Raw genomic sequence first — 15946 nt, forward strand, 5'->3', positions numbered from 1 at the left:
CAACATTTTCCTTTTTTTCATACTTCACTTGCAAACTGCACTGGTTGATGTCTGAGATGGTGAACTCTGAGAGTTTTAATGCACACACATGGTAGCACCTGTGTAGCCTTTGCAGACTCTATATTACAAATATTAATAAAAAATGCGCACCAAATTCTTGTTTTTGTTCTATTTGCTTGTAACCTTACAAACAGCTAAACATCTGAAACTGGCAAAGTCCAGCAAAATGAGCTTTCTATAATTGTGAAAGACATGGACATTTGTAGAACAGCAAATTGTCTGAAGGGTCTGTCAGGGGAAAGAAGTGAAATGACACATAGTAATAAACACTTATCAAGCACAACAGATTACTGATGTGGATAAAAAAAAATACTTTGTGGGCTGCACAAAAGACCCAGACTTTTCATGCTGGCAAATCTCAGTATCTAAACCAACCAACCACATGAGGGGAGATGTTCCTGAACAGTTCCTGTGCAATAGTTCCCTTTCTAACAACACAAACCAATTCTTTATGAAGCAGCTCGAGGTCATAAATACTTTGGTTTCCTGCAACGCTTTGGCTTCAGTATGGGTTTCTGGGCTTATATAGAACAAAAAGAGCTACACATGCCTCAACAGCAAAAGCGCAGACAAAGTCTCCCAACACAAAAGACTAGTCTTGACTTTGTGCCAGGTCTGAGGTGGCCAGGGACGCCACACAAAAGAGAGAGTCCAGAACACAGCCGCCTCACAAGGACGTAAGCCAGGGCCACTGCAACTAGAGGGGCGGCTTTTATATGAAGCTCCCATGGGCAGACCTTCCAATAAGATACCTTAGCTAAAGATGTTTGAGGAGACAAAAAGAAAGAGCATACTTGTTTGTGGAATCACCCCCCCCCCCAAAAAAAAAACAACCTCCGCCACAAATATCTTAAAAAAAACATTTACAAGACTGTGATACTGCTAATTTGTGTTCAAAGCAAATCTATTTTGTCAATATTTTTGTCAACAGTTTTAGCCATCTTACATAACCAAGTGATACAAAAAAAAAAAAAAAAAAGTGTTGTACTGTACTGTAGACTGAGCAAATCACCAAAGAGAACTTTTACCATCACAGGTGAAGGTCACTGGCTGCTGGGAGTCAGAAATCTCAATGGAGACTTTTACACTGCTGCTGTGGTCTCCTACATCTCTTTGGGAGATCACTGGGCTGAGAGCATATCCAGGATTGGTAGAGAGGTCATCATGAGTGAACTTTAACCTCAGTCTGTAAAATAAATACTTAGAGTAACTTGGGCAGCCAAGTTTAAACCTTGTGCACTTAAATATTGGCTTTCTATAAGGACCCAGCACATGAAATTGATTTTGATTTGATTTTGTCTCGTTTATTTGTCCAACTTGTTATTTTTTGTTTTTTTATTTACTCTCATATCTGACGCAACCATGATAGACGAAACCGATGGGTCGCTAAATGAGCCGTTTACATGGAATACGCCTGCTGCATTCAGGACATCCAACCACTGCATGTTATAGCATGAATAATGAAATGCTGAAAAAATTACCAGGAAAACATATTAACTTTGATATACCCTCACTGATTTTGCTTTTTAAAAAAAACTTTTGTTCTGTTTAAAGATGCATTACTTACACTGAAATATTAAATTTCAAAGCACCTTTTTAATATTAATATAACACTGTATATAATGCTCTAATCTTCAGGTAATGTAAGTTGTCTGCAACTCCTACATTCTTGTGCAACATTTTTTATTTATTTTTTTTTTTACATGGATACTGTCCTCAAATGTAGTGTCTTATTACTAAAAACTAGTACAGACACTGAAGAAAAAAACAAACAAAATATCTTAAACAGGACACTACAATAAACAAGCTGAATATTTCTCTCCCCAGAGGACGGCCTCAATAAAGTTCTTCACACAGACCTAACAACAAACAGCATGGCACTGAATAGCACTGCTCTATTCAGAAACACTTCCTCCTTTACAGTGCATTACTTACTTTGATATGTCTTCACAGAAAGCTACAACTTCTACGTTCTGGGCATCCTTTTCTTGTAAAATGGTATACTTTGAGAGAGAATTTCCATTTTCCTTACTGACCTGCAAAATAAAGACATGAAACTTATGACCAGGCTCATAGTCCACGCTTAAGAAATGCTCAATCATATTGTAAAACATCAAACCAGAAACAGTCAAGACAGTTGACAAAATTGAAAATTGTATTTGACTGTTTGACATAAATAAAAAAAAATGGGACAGAAAGAAGAAATTTCTTTCTTTTGGTACAATCATCACCACTTACAAGAATGACATTTGAATCGCAGAATACAGGTAGCAGGTAAACTCCCCAATAAATATGTCAAATATTCGAATCACGCAAATCTGATACCACTGGAGAAAGAAAACCTAATGCTGATGATTATAGAACTCCTAAAACCTGCACAGATTTTCACTCAGAAGCAGCTCTGTAAGCTTTACACTGCAATGACAAAGCTGTTTTTTTTTACAGTCACTTAGACTGTTGATTTTAAATCAAATCAACTACTCATTTCATCAGGTTGGCTGTGTCCTGGTTTGGAGTAAATGAGTAAAAAGCAGGAACTACTTAGCTGATGTGTGTCCCCCTTGGATCAAATAAAGTTACTTTATTAAACAGACCGTTCATTTGTCAAGCTGTTAATGCACAAAAATGCTATGCAAAGATTATATGTAATCCCTAGGTGTGGCTGACAAAAGCGTGAGTTCCTGTGGATCCATCCAAGAACAGTGTGAAACAATGTAAACAAAAGCATGCAGAAAAACAGATGGACTACAGTCTGTAATCACAGAACTACAAAGTGCTCCAATATGGTAAATGAAGCTGATAAAAATGGACAGTGAGTGTAAAAACAAAATCACATGGTATTAATGTTTTGGCCGATTGGTGCATACTACTTGTTTAAATTGATTTTAAATTGTCAGTTCAGAGTTTTATCACATTATATATTCATGTTATTACATTCTTATTGTCTTAGTTACTAAATATATAGTGTAATACACAGCACATAATGTACTTTTATTACAATATGAGCAAAAATCTTATGACGATATTAAGATTTGAATACATTATCAGCAATTTATTACTCTATGGGCTTTTATTACATTACATGCAGTTATTACACACACACACACACAAGTTGCTTCAAAGATTTAGACTGTTCTCTGCCTACTTTGAAACCCTCTTTTCACCCTGTTCTTCAATGATCAGGACCCTGCAGAGCGGATATTATTTGGGTGGTGGGTCACTAATCACTGCAGTGACCTTGACATGGTGGTGTTGTATTAGTGTGTGTTGCGCTGGTGCGAGTAGATCTGACAGGTGCTGGAAATCTTAAACACTGTCCACAGTGGCCTACCTGATGACCCCTGTGAAGAGTTTGAGAGGTAGTGGGCAAGTATATGGTGGGCAAAAATATAGGTGCAAAGAATAGGCCAGACCCTGTGCAACACCCAGTTATATGATTCAGGATTTTTAAGATTTCTTCTTACCTTTAATATTTCACTTTAACAATCATTGACCACAAAAAGGTGCTGTATAAGTACAGTGTGTGCAGAATTATTAGGTAAGTTGTATTTGAGAGGATTCTTTTTATTATTGAACAACAACTATGTTCTCAATCAACCCAAAAGACTCATAAATATCAAAGCTTAATATTTTTGGAAGTTGAAGTGTGTGTTTTTTTTAGATTTGGCTATCTTAGTAGGATATCTGTTTGTGCAGGTAACTATTACTGTGCATAATTATTAGGCAACTTAATAAAAAACAAATATATACCCATCTCACTTGTTTTTTTTTAACCAGGTAAACCAATATGACAACACAAAATTTAGAAATAAACATTTCTGACATTCAAAAACAAATCAGTGACCAATATAGCCACCTGTCTTTACGATGACACTCAAAAGCCTTCCATCCATAGATTCTGTCAGTTGCTTGATCTGTTTATGATCAACATTGCGTGCAGCAGACACCACAGCCTCCCAGACACTGTTCAGAGAGGTGTACTGTTTTCCCTCCCTGTAGATCTCACATTTCATGAGGGACCACAGGTTCTCTATGGGGTTCAGATCAGGTGAACAAGGGGGCCATGTCATCATTTTTCTTCTTTTAGACCCTTACTGGCCAGCCACGCTGTGGAGTATTTGGATGCATGTGATGGAGCATTGTCCTGCATGAAAATCATGTTTTTCTTGAACGATACCGACTTCTTTCTGTACCACTGCTTGAAGAAGGTGTCTTCCAGAAACTGGCAGTAGGTCTCGGAGTTGAGCTTCACTCCATCCTCAACCCGAAAAGGTCCCACAAGTTCATCTTTGATGATACCAGCCCATACCAGTACCCCACCTCCACCTTGCTGGCATCTGAGTTGGATTGGCGCTCTCTGCCCTTTACTGATCCAGCCTCGGGCCCATCCATCTGGCCCATCAAGAGTCACTCGCATTTCATCAGTCCATAAAACCTTAGAAAAATCAGTCTTAAGATATTTCTTGGCCCAGTCTTGACGTTTTATATTATGTTTCTTGTTCAAAGGTGGTCGTTTTTTCAGCCTTCCTTACCATGGCCATGTCCCTGAGTATTGCACACCTTGTGCTTTTTGATACTCCAGTAACATTGCAGCTCTGAAATATGGCAAAACTGGTGGCAACTTGACATCTTGGCAGCTTCACGCTTGATTTTCCTCAATTCATGGGCAGTTATTTTGTGCCTTTTTTTCCCCAACATGTTTCTTGCGACCCTGTTGGCTATTTGCCATGAAATGCTTGATTGTTCGGTGATCACGCTTCAAAAGTTTGGCAATTTTAAGACTGCTGCATCCCTTTTTTTTTTTACTTTTCAGAGTCCATCAAATCTCTCTTCTGACCCATTTTGCCAAAGAAAAGGAAGTTGCCTAATAATTAAGCACACCTTATATAAGGTATTGATGTCATTAGACCACACCTCTTCTCATTACAGAGATGCACATCACCTGATTTACTTGATTGGTAGTTGGCTTTCAAGCCTATAGAGCTTGGAGTAGGACAACATTTATAAAAAGGATGATGTGATCAAAATACTCATTTGCCTAATAATTCTGCACACAGTGTATAATGCTATTCCAAACTGAGAAAACAAAAAGTTAAGCAAAGACAGCCTTGCAGTTTGCCTGTATTTTAAATGGAGTCTCAGCTGTTGAGTTAATGAAAGAACAATAAGCCTGTGACATTTACAAATTATTTATCCCTTTTGCTGTGAGCCAAGTTTCCTGATGCCCTACATACAATCGCTCTATTTCCACCTACCTTCCACACTGAGGCTACATGGTAATGGGACTGTAAGGGTATAAAGAAAAAGCTCATGTAAAGTATACAAACCACGAAAAAGGTTTACAAATACAAACTGAAAGAAGGTAAGTGCTGTGCAGTTTAGGAATGCACCGATCTAATACTAGGAACGGATATCGGTACTGGACTCTTGCAGCAGATCAGACTCGATTTTAGCAGCTTTTGTTCGTCTCAGGGGCAAACAGAAAAAACTGAGCTGAGCTCTGGTACTGCAGTTTGATGGAAATGCAATAAAATACATGAACTGCACATTTACTGCTGAAAAACAAAAAAATAACACTTGCTGGACAAAGCTGGAATCAAGAGAAAAACAAATCTGCTTTCTTTGTTTATTGTCTGCCCTGTAAACCCAATTCTGAGTTGAGTTCTGACTTAATAGATATCACTGTAATAGAATTAGAAATCAGGTACAGCCTCCCTCCAAGATGGACTTTTAGCTGAGTGGTGTGTCTAGTGGCAGAACCGTGGCAAGAGAGTCTATGCTAGGCTAATGGCATTACTCTAGCTGGCTGGCATTCACATTTATTCTGCTATCCAACTTATGCTCTTTGGAAAATAAAGTGGACAACCTTTGAATCCATTGGACTACTCAGAGTGAGTTTTTGTTCTTACAGAGACATGGATAACAAAACGCTGTCATTCTGCATGCCAATCCAGTCTCCTTTTATGTGGATCCGAGTCAATGAGGGGCCTTGTGTTTAGATCAGTGGTACTAGTCTCAAGTTACTGCTCGGCAATGGTAGTGTTTGCAACTGCAAGAACCATGTAATTTTCTCTGTGTTTATAGTAGACATGTATGTACTAGTGCGAATGCTAATGCATAAACTGCTGTTCACTATGTTGACTTCTGATTGTTCTGCAAAGTACAGTCCAAATCACATCTTCAGGTTTGTTGATGACACTACCAGGACTTACCAGAATAACACCACTGGTTAAACTTAGTGTCTCTAAAGGAAGCTATTGTGGTTGGTTGATCACCAGGTCAGTCAATTGTGGAGCTTTTAAAAGCCAAGCTCTCCTTAATTTCCATGGCAACAGTAAGCAGGGAAAACTGTGTCGCTCTCTAGCTAACGGCAGAGATGCATACAATACAATATGGTAAACCTTGCAAATTGTAAAGTAAACTGGTTAATAATTTCAGCTGAGAGCAAGTGTGAGCGATAAGATAATCCCACATGAATCCTTGAAAATCTTAGTGGTGTGGTGTGATCACTGCAGATCAGACAGAAGCTGCAGCACTGAAAATGTAATGTGCTACTGAGGGACAGCAGCCCAGAAGATGTGTGATAGCATTGCAGCAGTAAAGAAAAATACAAGCAATAAAATATATGTTTTTATAGACGGTTGTGAACAAAATCTGGAGCCTTGCAAGACTGTGTGGGAACAAGGTGACCACCCTCTGCTGGACATCAACGGTTCTGCTGTAAAAATCATAAGGAGCACCAAATTATTCCAAGTTCACCATTCACATTGCAGAGAACCTTTTTAGGCCCCTCAACACCTGCTCCATAGCCAAGAGAGTCTAGCAACACATCTACTTAAGACAGGATGTTCAACTCTTTCCTCCCAAACTCACCATGTTTTAGAGAGGGACTCCAGAGTGGACCCAGTGGGAATTGCAACGGCAATGTGTGGACTGCTAAGAAGACCAGGGTGCCTCTCCTCTCCATCATGGACATTTAAGGTTCAGAGTTATACTGAAGGTACCAGAGCATCGAAGCCATCACTGCCAGGCTCTGCAACAGCTTCTTCCCCCAGGTCATTAGAATCAACACATAAGGACTGAACTGAACCTCACTCACCCTCGTGCTTACCTCCTTGCACACTTTATCAAGAAACATTGCTGCAAAATACTGTATAGCCGAAGTACAGTATTCAGCTACCTTGGTTACTGTTGTGTTCATATTTTAGAAGCTGACTGCCCAACACCTTATAGAAGTACTGTGTCAGCGATTCACTGTCCGGTCTGTTTGTGCTTAATGTTTACTGTATTTGCTGTATTGCCCTTGCTCTCTATTTTCACACAGCACATACGTATCGTTGTGTTGCTTCATGTCACACAATGCTCCTGAAGCAAAGTAATTTTGCTCCCCTTTGTATTTGCACACTAATTAAGCTACAAAAGCTCCTTAACTAGCAGTTGAAAGTACAGAAAGATGAGAATTTTGTTTTAGGCACATTGAGTGTATTAGTTCATCCAGCATTGCTTGTCTTTCAGTCAAACTCAGTGTTGCTGAACTTCCAACTGTTTTCAGAGTCACCCAGTGGCTCTCTGAAATGTACATGGGAGAATAAGCTTATTTGGCCATGTACTAAAAAGACACAGAGCATACATTTGAAAACAGCATAAACTAAAAAAAAAAAAAAAAGAAAAAAAACCCAGCAAAATCTTGACTTTCTGAGCAATAGACTGCTATCAACGCAACAACAGCAATATAGTTGTACTAAGTGTATTCATTCCAACAATACCAAACAAGATTAGACTTGGGTATGATTCATAAAGTGAGAAGACTAAAGTACAGCCTTGGAACGGATAAGGATATCAGATGTGCTAAGTGGTGAAGTAACCGTAAACTGCAGCCATGGCTGAAGATGAGGACAGATTAGTTACAAACACCATAAAAAAAGGCTGCTATGGCAACAAGGAGTGTCTGTGCCTTCTTCGGGCAGGTAAAAGAAGAGCAGATAGGGAGCAGATAAATAACTTCAGTTCTACACACAAATGCTACTGTTTAAGGAACAAACCGAGAAGGGCAGGCCCGTGAAAGAACAATTATTGCTCAATTATGCATCACACAGAGAGTTAGAAAAAATCCTACCAAATTAGTCTGAAGTAGTAGGGCACTTTTTCACTAGTTTATTCATGAGCGTCATAGTATTTCCTCTTTAGGAGGCTGCTCAGAGGACAGGAATTCTCAGAAAGAAGTGTGATAACAGCCAATTGTCCAGCACAGACTGAGTAACAATGAAACAGGAAGTAAGATTTCAGGAAAAAACGCCTGCATGGACACACAGACAATTCTTCTGTATTTATGCAATAGTACTCAAACGATACTTAAAACAGTGCAGATAAAACTGCTGGAGGAGTGTGTAAATACAATGTTTGGCAACTTTCAGTTTTAAATTCTGCTCTATGAGTATATACCTATATAATAATGTGTATCTATGAGAGACATGTAAGTCTAAACTACTTGCCCTGCAGTCTAAACAAAGTATGGCTGATCCTGAAACATAGTGTTCAGAAAAAAAAGACTGTTATTAGGTAAATGTGCAAAGTATGTATTATCAAACTCATAGGAAAGAGCCCAAGACAGGAGTGCAAACCCTTTGAGCATCATGCAGTTATTTTCAGTATAGGCATAAAATCAAAACACAGGACCATGTATGGACAGGACTATAATCATTATTCCACGAATTCCACGGGTCTGCTTATTCGTTTGGAATGAGCACAATTTAAATATACAATTTAACAGCTTTTTATGAGCACTGAAATTTAGGGTATACTTAAATCAGTACATTGATAAATATACATACAATACACTTTCCTTATTCACACATAATATAAAATGTTATGTAAGGGTTATAAACATGTTATGAATAAATAAGGCCTACATAGTGGTATACTGGTTGTATATATATAGTGGTTGATGTTCCTTTAAAAATGTGGTCTGCAATTCAGTACAACATGCTGCCTGCCTGTGTGCTGGTGGTCTGCATGGGTGACGCTGAGCGATTTTATCGCTTGTGGTGCGCACTCAGGGTCAAAGACTTGCATAGTTGTGCATAAATAAACGAATTTCTCTGAGCTGAAATATTCTCCTACCTGTTTACTCTGGCTATGATGAGAGGAGATACTAGGAATGTTGAGTGAGTGGCTCTTGCTGACAGCTGTCCCTGTAGATGCTCTCCTTTGAGTTGTCACAGTGTGCTGGTCTTTTACTTGTGCTGGAGAAATGCTGCTGGTAGTGACTTCAGGCTCATCTCGCAGAACTGCATCCCAGGGATCCCCTGCAGGCGCAGAGTTGTCCATTTCAGTCCCACCATGTGCACTGGGTGACTCTTCAACATCTATTCGACGTTTGCTGAGAGGGTCCAGGTCCAGCCAATCAAAACGGCTGAAGCTAGGGGGTTCAGGGGGCTGGGGAACAGGTTCCAGGGACTTGCCACTGGTAGACTCTGCATCCATGCTGGAAGACCTGCCATTCCTCAAGTATTCAGAAGTGCTGGCAATCTTGTCAAAGAGCTTGGCCATTTCTGGATGGACTGCAGGATGCTGGAAGACCAAAGCACCAGTAGGCTGAATGGGTGTAAAAGAGAGGAATGGGGCCTGCTGGGCAGGGTGACGGATGAAAGTTGGCATGGCTGGATTAAAGCCATTCTGGAATGAGCAGGGAGGTTTGGGGAAAGATGCTGTAGGAAAGACACTAGCCTGAGGGTGCGTTGGCGTGGGCAGACCTGAGTTTGATGGAGTCGAGAGCGTGGGGGTCCAGTGGAAAGGAGATGGGCTGAATGCTTGTCCCCCTGGATATGATGCACTGAGATTGCAGCCAAGCAGAGATGAGGGCCTGGTCATTTTGCTCACTCCAAAGTTGTCATCCAAAAGCAGCTTCTCCAATTCCTCATTGGTCAACTTCTCAACATCAATGTCTGCAAAAGTGTCCTTCTCTGCCTTTATCTTGGCCTCTGATTCAGGGAAGACGATGAGATCTTTCTCTGCACGACTGGTGCAGGTAGTGGCTGCTCCTGCCTTAGGGAGTGCTTTTGGGGATGAGGCAAGAGCTGGGAGGGTGTGCCTCTTTTCTCGTTGCAGTTTAGCTAAAGCCTCTTCCTCCATGCGCAAAGCCTCCTCCTTGTCCACCATTGCCTTTGGTCTAGCTCCTAATGGAGAGACTGACTTGTCCAGCTTATACCCATTGCCACTGGATATCTGGGCCATGGCGTCAGCTTTGATTTGCCATGTACTTAGAGGACAGTCAACAGTGATACAATGGGGTTCTAACTGGAGTTGATGCCTAAATAAAAAGAGAAATAAAAACCTCAGTAAGTAAAATCACATAGAAACATTCTTGGAATAACAGTATCTTTACGGTGAGCAACAATTACTGCAAAGCAAAGACAACTCCAGCTTGATTATTTTTGTATAATTAACCCAAAAATTCAGCCATGTGCCAATGTGGTTGCAAAGAAATTGGAATTAAATCAAATAAAAACGCATTTGTCACATACACAGCTAGACACAGGACAACTACCAGTTAAATGCCTAAACACAAACACAGTTGGGACAATGACCTTCGTCACAAAGTGGTTAAATACATCCATAACCACTGGTGCTAGCCGGTCAGATCGGGCTTTATGAGCGTCTGGTCCTGCTGCCTTTAGCACTGCTAGCAGTGTTAGCACTGCTGGCTGCAGCCTTGAAGTAAGCATAAAAAGTGCTCAGCTCGTTCAGCAGACACACAAACAAATTTACCAATCTGGGGGGTGGCTTTGATTGCCAATTATCAATTATAAAATAGTAAGTAATTGATGCTGATGTGTACCTGTCTTTTGCACAAGAACTTTTCCCTTTAGTGGTCATACTGCGTTGCATACATGTTAAAACATCCTCAGACCTCAGTCTCAGGTTTCGGACAAACCAGCAGTGCTTAAATAAGTAATGAAATGCAGTCTTAACGTGAAACACAGTCTTAACGTGTAACATTTGTAACAGTTGCTCATAAATATAAGCAAACTGACATTTTACAGCTCTGAGTTGTATAACCCCCACCAACTGAATGGTTAAATCACTCAAGCTCCGAACATGCCTAGTATTTACACCAAATGCAACAAGGAAAAACGTCCCATCAGTATTCAGTCAGCACAATGACTCATTTAAACAACAGATTTTTTAAAAGTCAACACAATATGAGTGAATACTGTCTCCATTACAAAGTTAATATTATTAAACAATTCTCAAAAAAAAGTAAGAAATAATGGAATTAACAAAGGGGGCAGGGTCAGGTTGCAGAAGTCTGATTCTTGTTTTTCAGTCTCTCAGTCTTCGATCAACTATTCAGTTATATGAGGTGTGCTGATGGGATGAAAACCTGCCAAAACCCCAGGATTTGACTGGTGAGCTCTGAAACAAGGTTTTAAAAGCTTCAGAAGAGTTCCAATGATAAATAAAGGTTTGCCACATTCTACACAAATTTGTTTACATTGTCTTACTGAAGAACCACTGGTATGTGTGGAAAAAAAAAAAAAAAAAAAAAAAAAAAAAAACTCAAATTCATGGCTAAAGAAAGAGCGGATGAATCTATTGATTGAAAGTCCACATTTTTTTATTTAGTCTGTTTTCGGCATGGAGTATTCAGAGACAGCTCAGTCAAAACTTTTAAATTAAATACTGTGTTTTCTCATACAGAAAAAATAGCCATGTGAAATAGTTTTTGAGCATATTGTCTTGTTCAGTTATGATGAAATACTGTCAATAACGTAAAAGGCAATTACGTCCAACAAACAGAAAGTACAATATGAAAATGTTCACTGGGCAACAGATAAAACATTGGTTATAAAAGTACAGCGGGTTAGCATGAGTCCAGTAGCTGTATAAATCTTCCACTCTATTCAGGTGGTGTCTATTTAGGCGCTAGTATAGGTTGTGATTACAAAACAGTGAAAATAGCATTTGAAATAGCCTAAGAAGAGTTACTAGCTGTACTGCACTGCATTGTAATGCAGGTACATTACATTTCAGTACCCACAAAAGCCAAGCCAATGTTTGTCCTGGTATTAGCAAGGGCTGCCAGCTCTCTACAGCTCTAACTCTACATTTCTTTTGTTTGACAGTGGGTAAATGTGCAGATGAAGACTGTGATTGCCGTTCTGATATCTTAATGTCCGCAGTAGCTCTTGCATTGCTGTTCTGTTTAAATCGGCAAGATTAGCAACACTTTGATCGCTCAGATAAACAGCAAAAGGTGCCAGATCCTCTTTTAGAGGATGTGCATGTGATATATGTACGTAAATACATGACGTAGCCAGGAAAACTTACATAGAGCACTGTGTTCTTAGAGTTAATATATAAGACTTTGAAATACTCAGAAATACTACTTTCACTTTATAAAGAAAAAGAAAATGCATATAATGTCAAATAATTCAATGTGTTCTGTTATGAAGTAACCCAGAGCTGGCTTGTGAAAGAAGAGCTCAAGTGACAAGGCAAACAATGGTTGCCCACTCTAGCACAAAATTTAACAAGCTATTATAAAAGTTCAAAGTACACAAACTTAACATTAAGATGAGAATGAATAACAGCCATGCTCAGGGCTTTAAAGGGTCTTTGTAACTGTTGCAAAGGCCAAGAAGTTGAGTTGTCTACAATTTTAGCCTGTTCAGCACATCTCTTAAAAAGGCAAAGCTATTCAGGAACCAAAGAACCCTGTTCCAGTTCCTAAAACAGCAATTTGGCCAGGAAGAAAACACTACACACTCTGGATGACAAAGTTTGTACTTAATACAATATAATAAGAGAAATCACTTCAAAGAATGTGTAAGGATGAACCTAACCAGATATGTACCAGATACTGTCTTAAACTGATCAAAATATAGGCTGTAATAAAAAAAAATATATGTCTGAAAGTCCTGATTGATAGATCATGTTATATTTGGTATAAGCAAATAAAGTAAAAAAAAAAAAAAAAAAAAAAAAAAGGTTGTGAGTTTGTGCTGAATGTGTTGATTGCTTTTGCCGAATTTTACTGTGATTTAAATTTAAATTTCTGAATTCAAAAGCACTTTTTCTTAATCCTATTATATAATCCTATTTTTTTTTTAAATGTGAACACACTGATTGCACATGGTCAAACACTACTGAGCTTTTAAGAATCTGTCACTACTGATGCATAATTGTCTTCATGTCAAAATATTGCAATATCGTGTATTGTGAAGCTGTCTTTAAACATTGCAATATGCTAAAAATATCACATACCCATAATAAAAACTAACATTTTAAAGTGAGGCTTCTCGGAAACCTTCATTTCTCATTTCTGTGTTGTTTTTTTTTATGTGGGTAACCGAGAAGGATACAGTTGCGTCCTCAACATCACTTCGAACATCTGCTGCTGTTCTAGTCTGTATACAAAGGGTCCTTTACTTTGAAACAGCCTTCTATGACGTAGCAGCCGAAAAATTAATCCTACCTCACCTGCAGCCTTGGCTTTGGGACACAGCTAAGAAATGATCACATGGACTGGACGCGCTATTTATTTATTTTTTATTTTTTTTAATGGTGCTGCCTGCGAAAGCAGCCACTGCGCCCAGTCGTTTCGTTTGCCATTGGCTGCTCACCTGAGGTTCATCCCTAGCAGAACCACCCTAAGGCTAAGTCCCACTCATCCATCCATCCATCAACATCTAGCGCCGCTGCAGGGGCAGGGTTAGCAAAATGTGGACTTGTGGTCAGGGATAGTCATGATGGAAAATATATATATATATATATATATATATATATACACAAATGATGAGGATAAATCAAATTAAAAAGTTTAAAGCTGAGTGGAAGAAAGAATGCACATGGCTGGAGTATGATTGTGTAAGGTATGTGCACATCAGTTTTACTGGGAGTAACTCATTTACAAACAGTATTTACAAGCACTGTCGCAGCTCGCAACATGAGAGGTTATAGGTCATTTACATACAGCAATACCTTGTGGTGAACTCAGAAAGATCTCTCAGTGAAAAGTACAAGATGGGGAGAGGGGTGGGGGCAGGTTGGCCTCAGGTCTCCCCACTGTAAGCATGAGCACCAATCAAAAATCACACATCTAGCGTGGTACAGTACTAATACAACTGGGAAAAGCAGTCACAGAACAACATTCAACCAAATAAAATCACCATTAAGTCATTAATAATGAAAACAAACTGTTTTTCTGGTTTTCAAAAACATTAAGAAAAATATAAAACTTTTGGGAAATGTTCTAATTTTGTAGTGTCAACACCACATATGCCATACAAAAGAAGAGAAATGCGCCATGCACCATACAGTTAAGAACTGCAATAACACTAACAGATCAAGATGAGGATGATTTACAATCTGGTTTTCTACACTGTATAGACATCGCTTTACTATATTATTGTTTTTTTTATTTAATTTTTTGGTTAGTATGACATGTTACACAATGCAAAAACATTGTGTACAATGTTTTTGTACACAAGTGTGCTTCTTTATCGTATCCAATGTTTACACAATAAGCACATTTCCACAATCTGCCCACAAACACTTGATTTAGGCCACAGGAATAATTGGACTGATGGCATGCACATGTCTTATATATGCACAACCCTGAATATTGCCGTTTTCTGTTATGTCAGCATTGCACACATTCTGATGATTAACTTCTGATGATTCTGATTTGCTGAAAGCACTTTTTTTAAGCTTGTGAAAAACATCTGGCGCCCACTAAATACAAAGACGCACACGTTTCTGCGTCTTGAATGTGCAGAATGCTGCAGAAATTCAACATAAAACAAAAGACAGGCCTGATTCTACTGTGACCCACATAGCTGCATTTGGCGATCTTGGTAGTGCTAGATACGTCGGAAAACATCCGCCATGGTGCTGTAGGTAGGTTGTTAGCTAGCTGTACTTTTTCTCTTAGCCATTTCTTCACAGTCTGGGACATCACTGTCACATCAGTCAACACATCATTGGCGATAAACTCGCTATTGGACGAACACCTGCACTAAACTCTGTCGCCTTTCCCCAAATAGTTCACAGCCCCAATACAAGACAACATCAAGACATACGATACCCACTAGCTACAGTTCATAGTTGCATATTTCAACACAAACTGCATATTAAAAGCAAAGTAATAAAATCTTGAGCTACTTAAAATAAAAAATTAAAAGTTTTTTGGAACCAGTTTACGTTCCCTGGCTGGCTAGCTATGCTAGCTAGTTTGTTAGCTAGCTCAAACCGAACATAAAAAAAATGCTTATCGAAGCAAGATAAGACCCTATCCTTCTTAATTCAGACAAAAAATGCATTAACATTTCACAGCATCGGCCAATATTTCACATTTGCACACGCTGTTTAAGGCGAGAACACTCGAAGTCGAAACTGTGTTGCTATGGACTAAGTTCTACTAAAACTTTACCCAGTCAATGTTTTGGGTTAGCTGCACCTCAACTCGTAAAACACGACAAGAAACGCGATAATGTGGTCAAGAAAAGGCCAAAACACTTCCGACAGACAAAGAAATAAACATACCAAAGTTTCTTTACTTCCGCATGATAACAGCAGTAGTGAATAACTGGCAAATCCCACCTTTAAACTATGCGATCTTTCAGATTGGACATTTTTCCTATGCCTGGAAATTTTGCTCGCGCAGTCGTAGGCGCAACGTCAGTTCCTGCTGAAGCGACTACTGAGAACGTGGCGTAACAGCGACCTCGTGCGACACCAGCGCGTTATTCGTTCACTGCAAGTGGGCAGATGCCAGCAAGCGGTTACCCAATATAAACTAAATATTAGAAAATATATATATATTTTAAATACAGGACAGACTGCAAAAGTGCAACGTGCAGACGTAGGTGACAACATAGAAAAA

General features: G+C 39.2%; 1 protein-coding gene across 2 annotated transcripts in view; it reads right to left on the reverse strand.

Annotated features, from left to right (window-relative positions):
- pik3c2a (phosphatidylinositol-4-phosphate 3-kinase, catalytic subunit type 2 alpha) overlaps nt 1–15711 on the reverse strand; it is a 47785-nt gene extending 32074 nt beyond the window's left edge. The window contains exons 1-4 of one of the 2 annotated variants that reach the window (XM_072695932.1): nt 15607–15711; nt 9181–10369; nt 1996–2096; nt 1089–1246 (exon numbers count right to left, since the gene is read on the reverse strand). In XM_072695932.1, coding sequence (XP_072552033.1) covers nt 1089–1246; nt 1996–2096; nt 9181–10293 — 1372 coding nt within the window. In that variant the 5' untranslated portion in view covers nt 10294–10369; nt 15607–15711. The remainder of the gene's footprint in view (nt 1–1088; nt 1247–1995; nt 2097–9180; nt 10370–15606) is intronic. The other variant, XM_072695933.1, reaches the window with a different exon arrangement.
- Between the last annotated feature and the right edge of the window lie 235 nt (nt 15712–15946).

This window comes from Salminus brasiliensis, chromosome 13 (assembly GCF_030463535.1).
Source record: "Salminus brasiliensis chromosome 13, fSalBra1.hap2, whole genome shotgun sequence".
Lineage (NCBI taxonomy): Eukaryota > Metazoa > Chordata > Actinopteri > Characiformes > Bryconidae > Salminus > Salminus brasiliensis.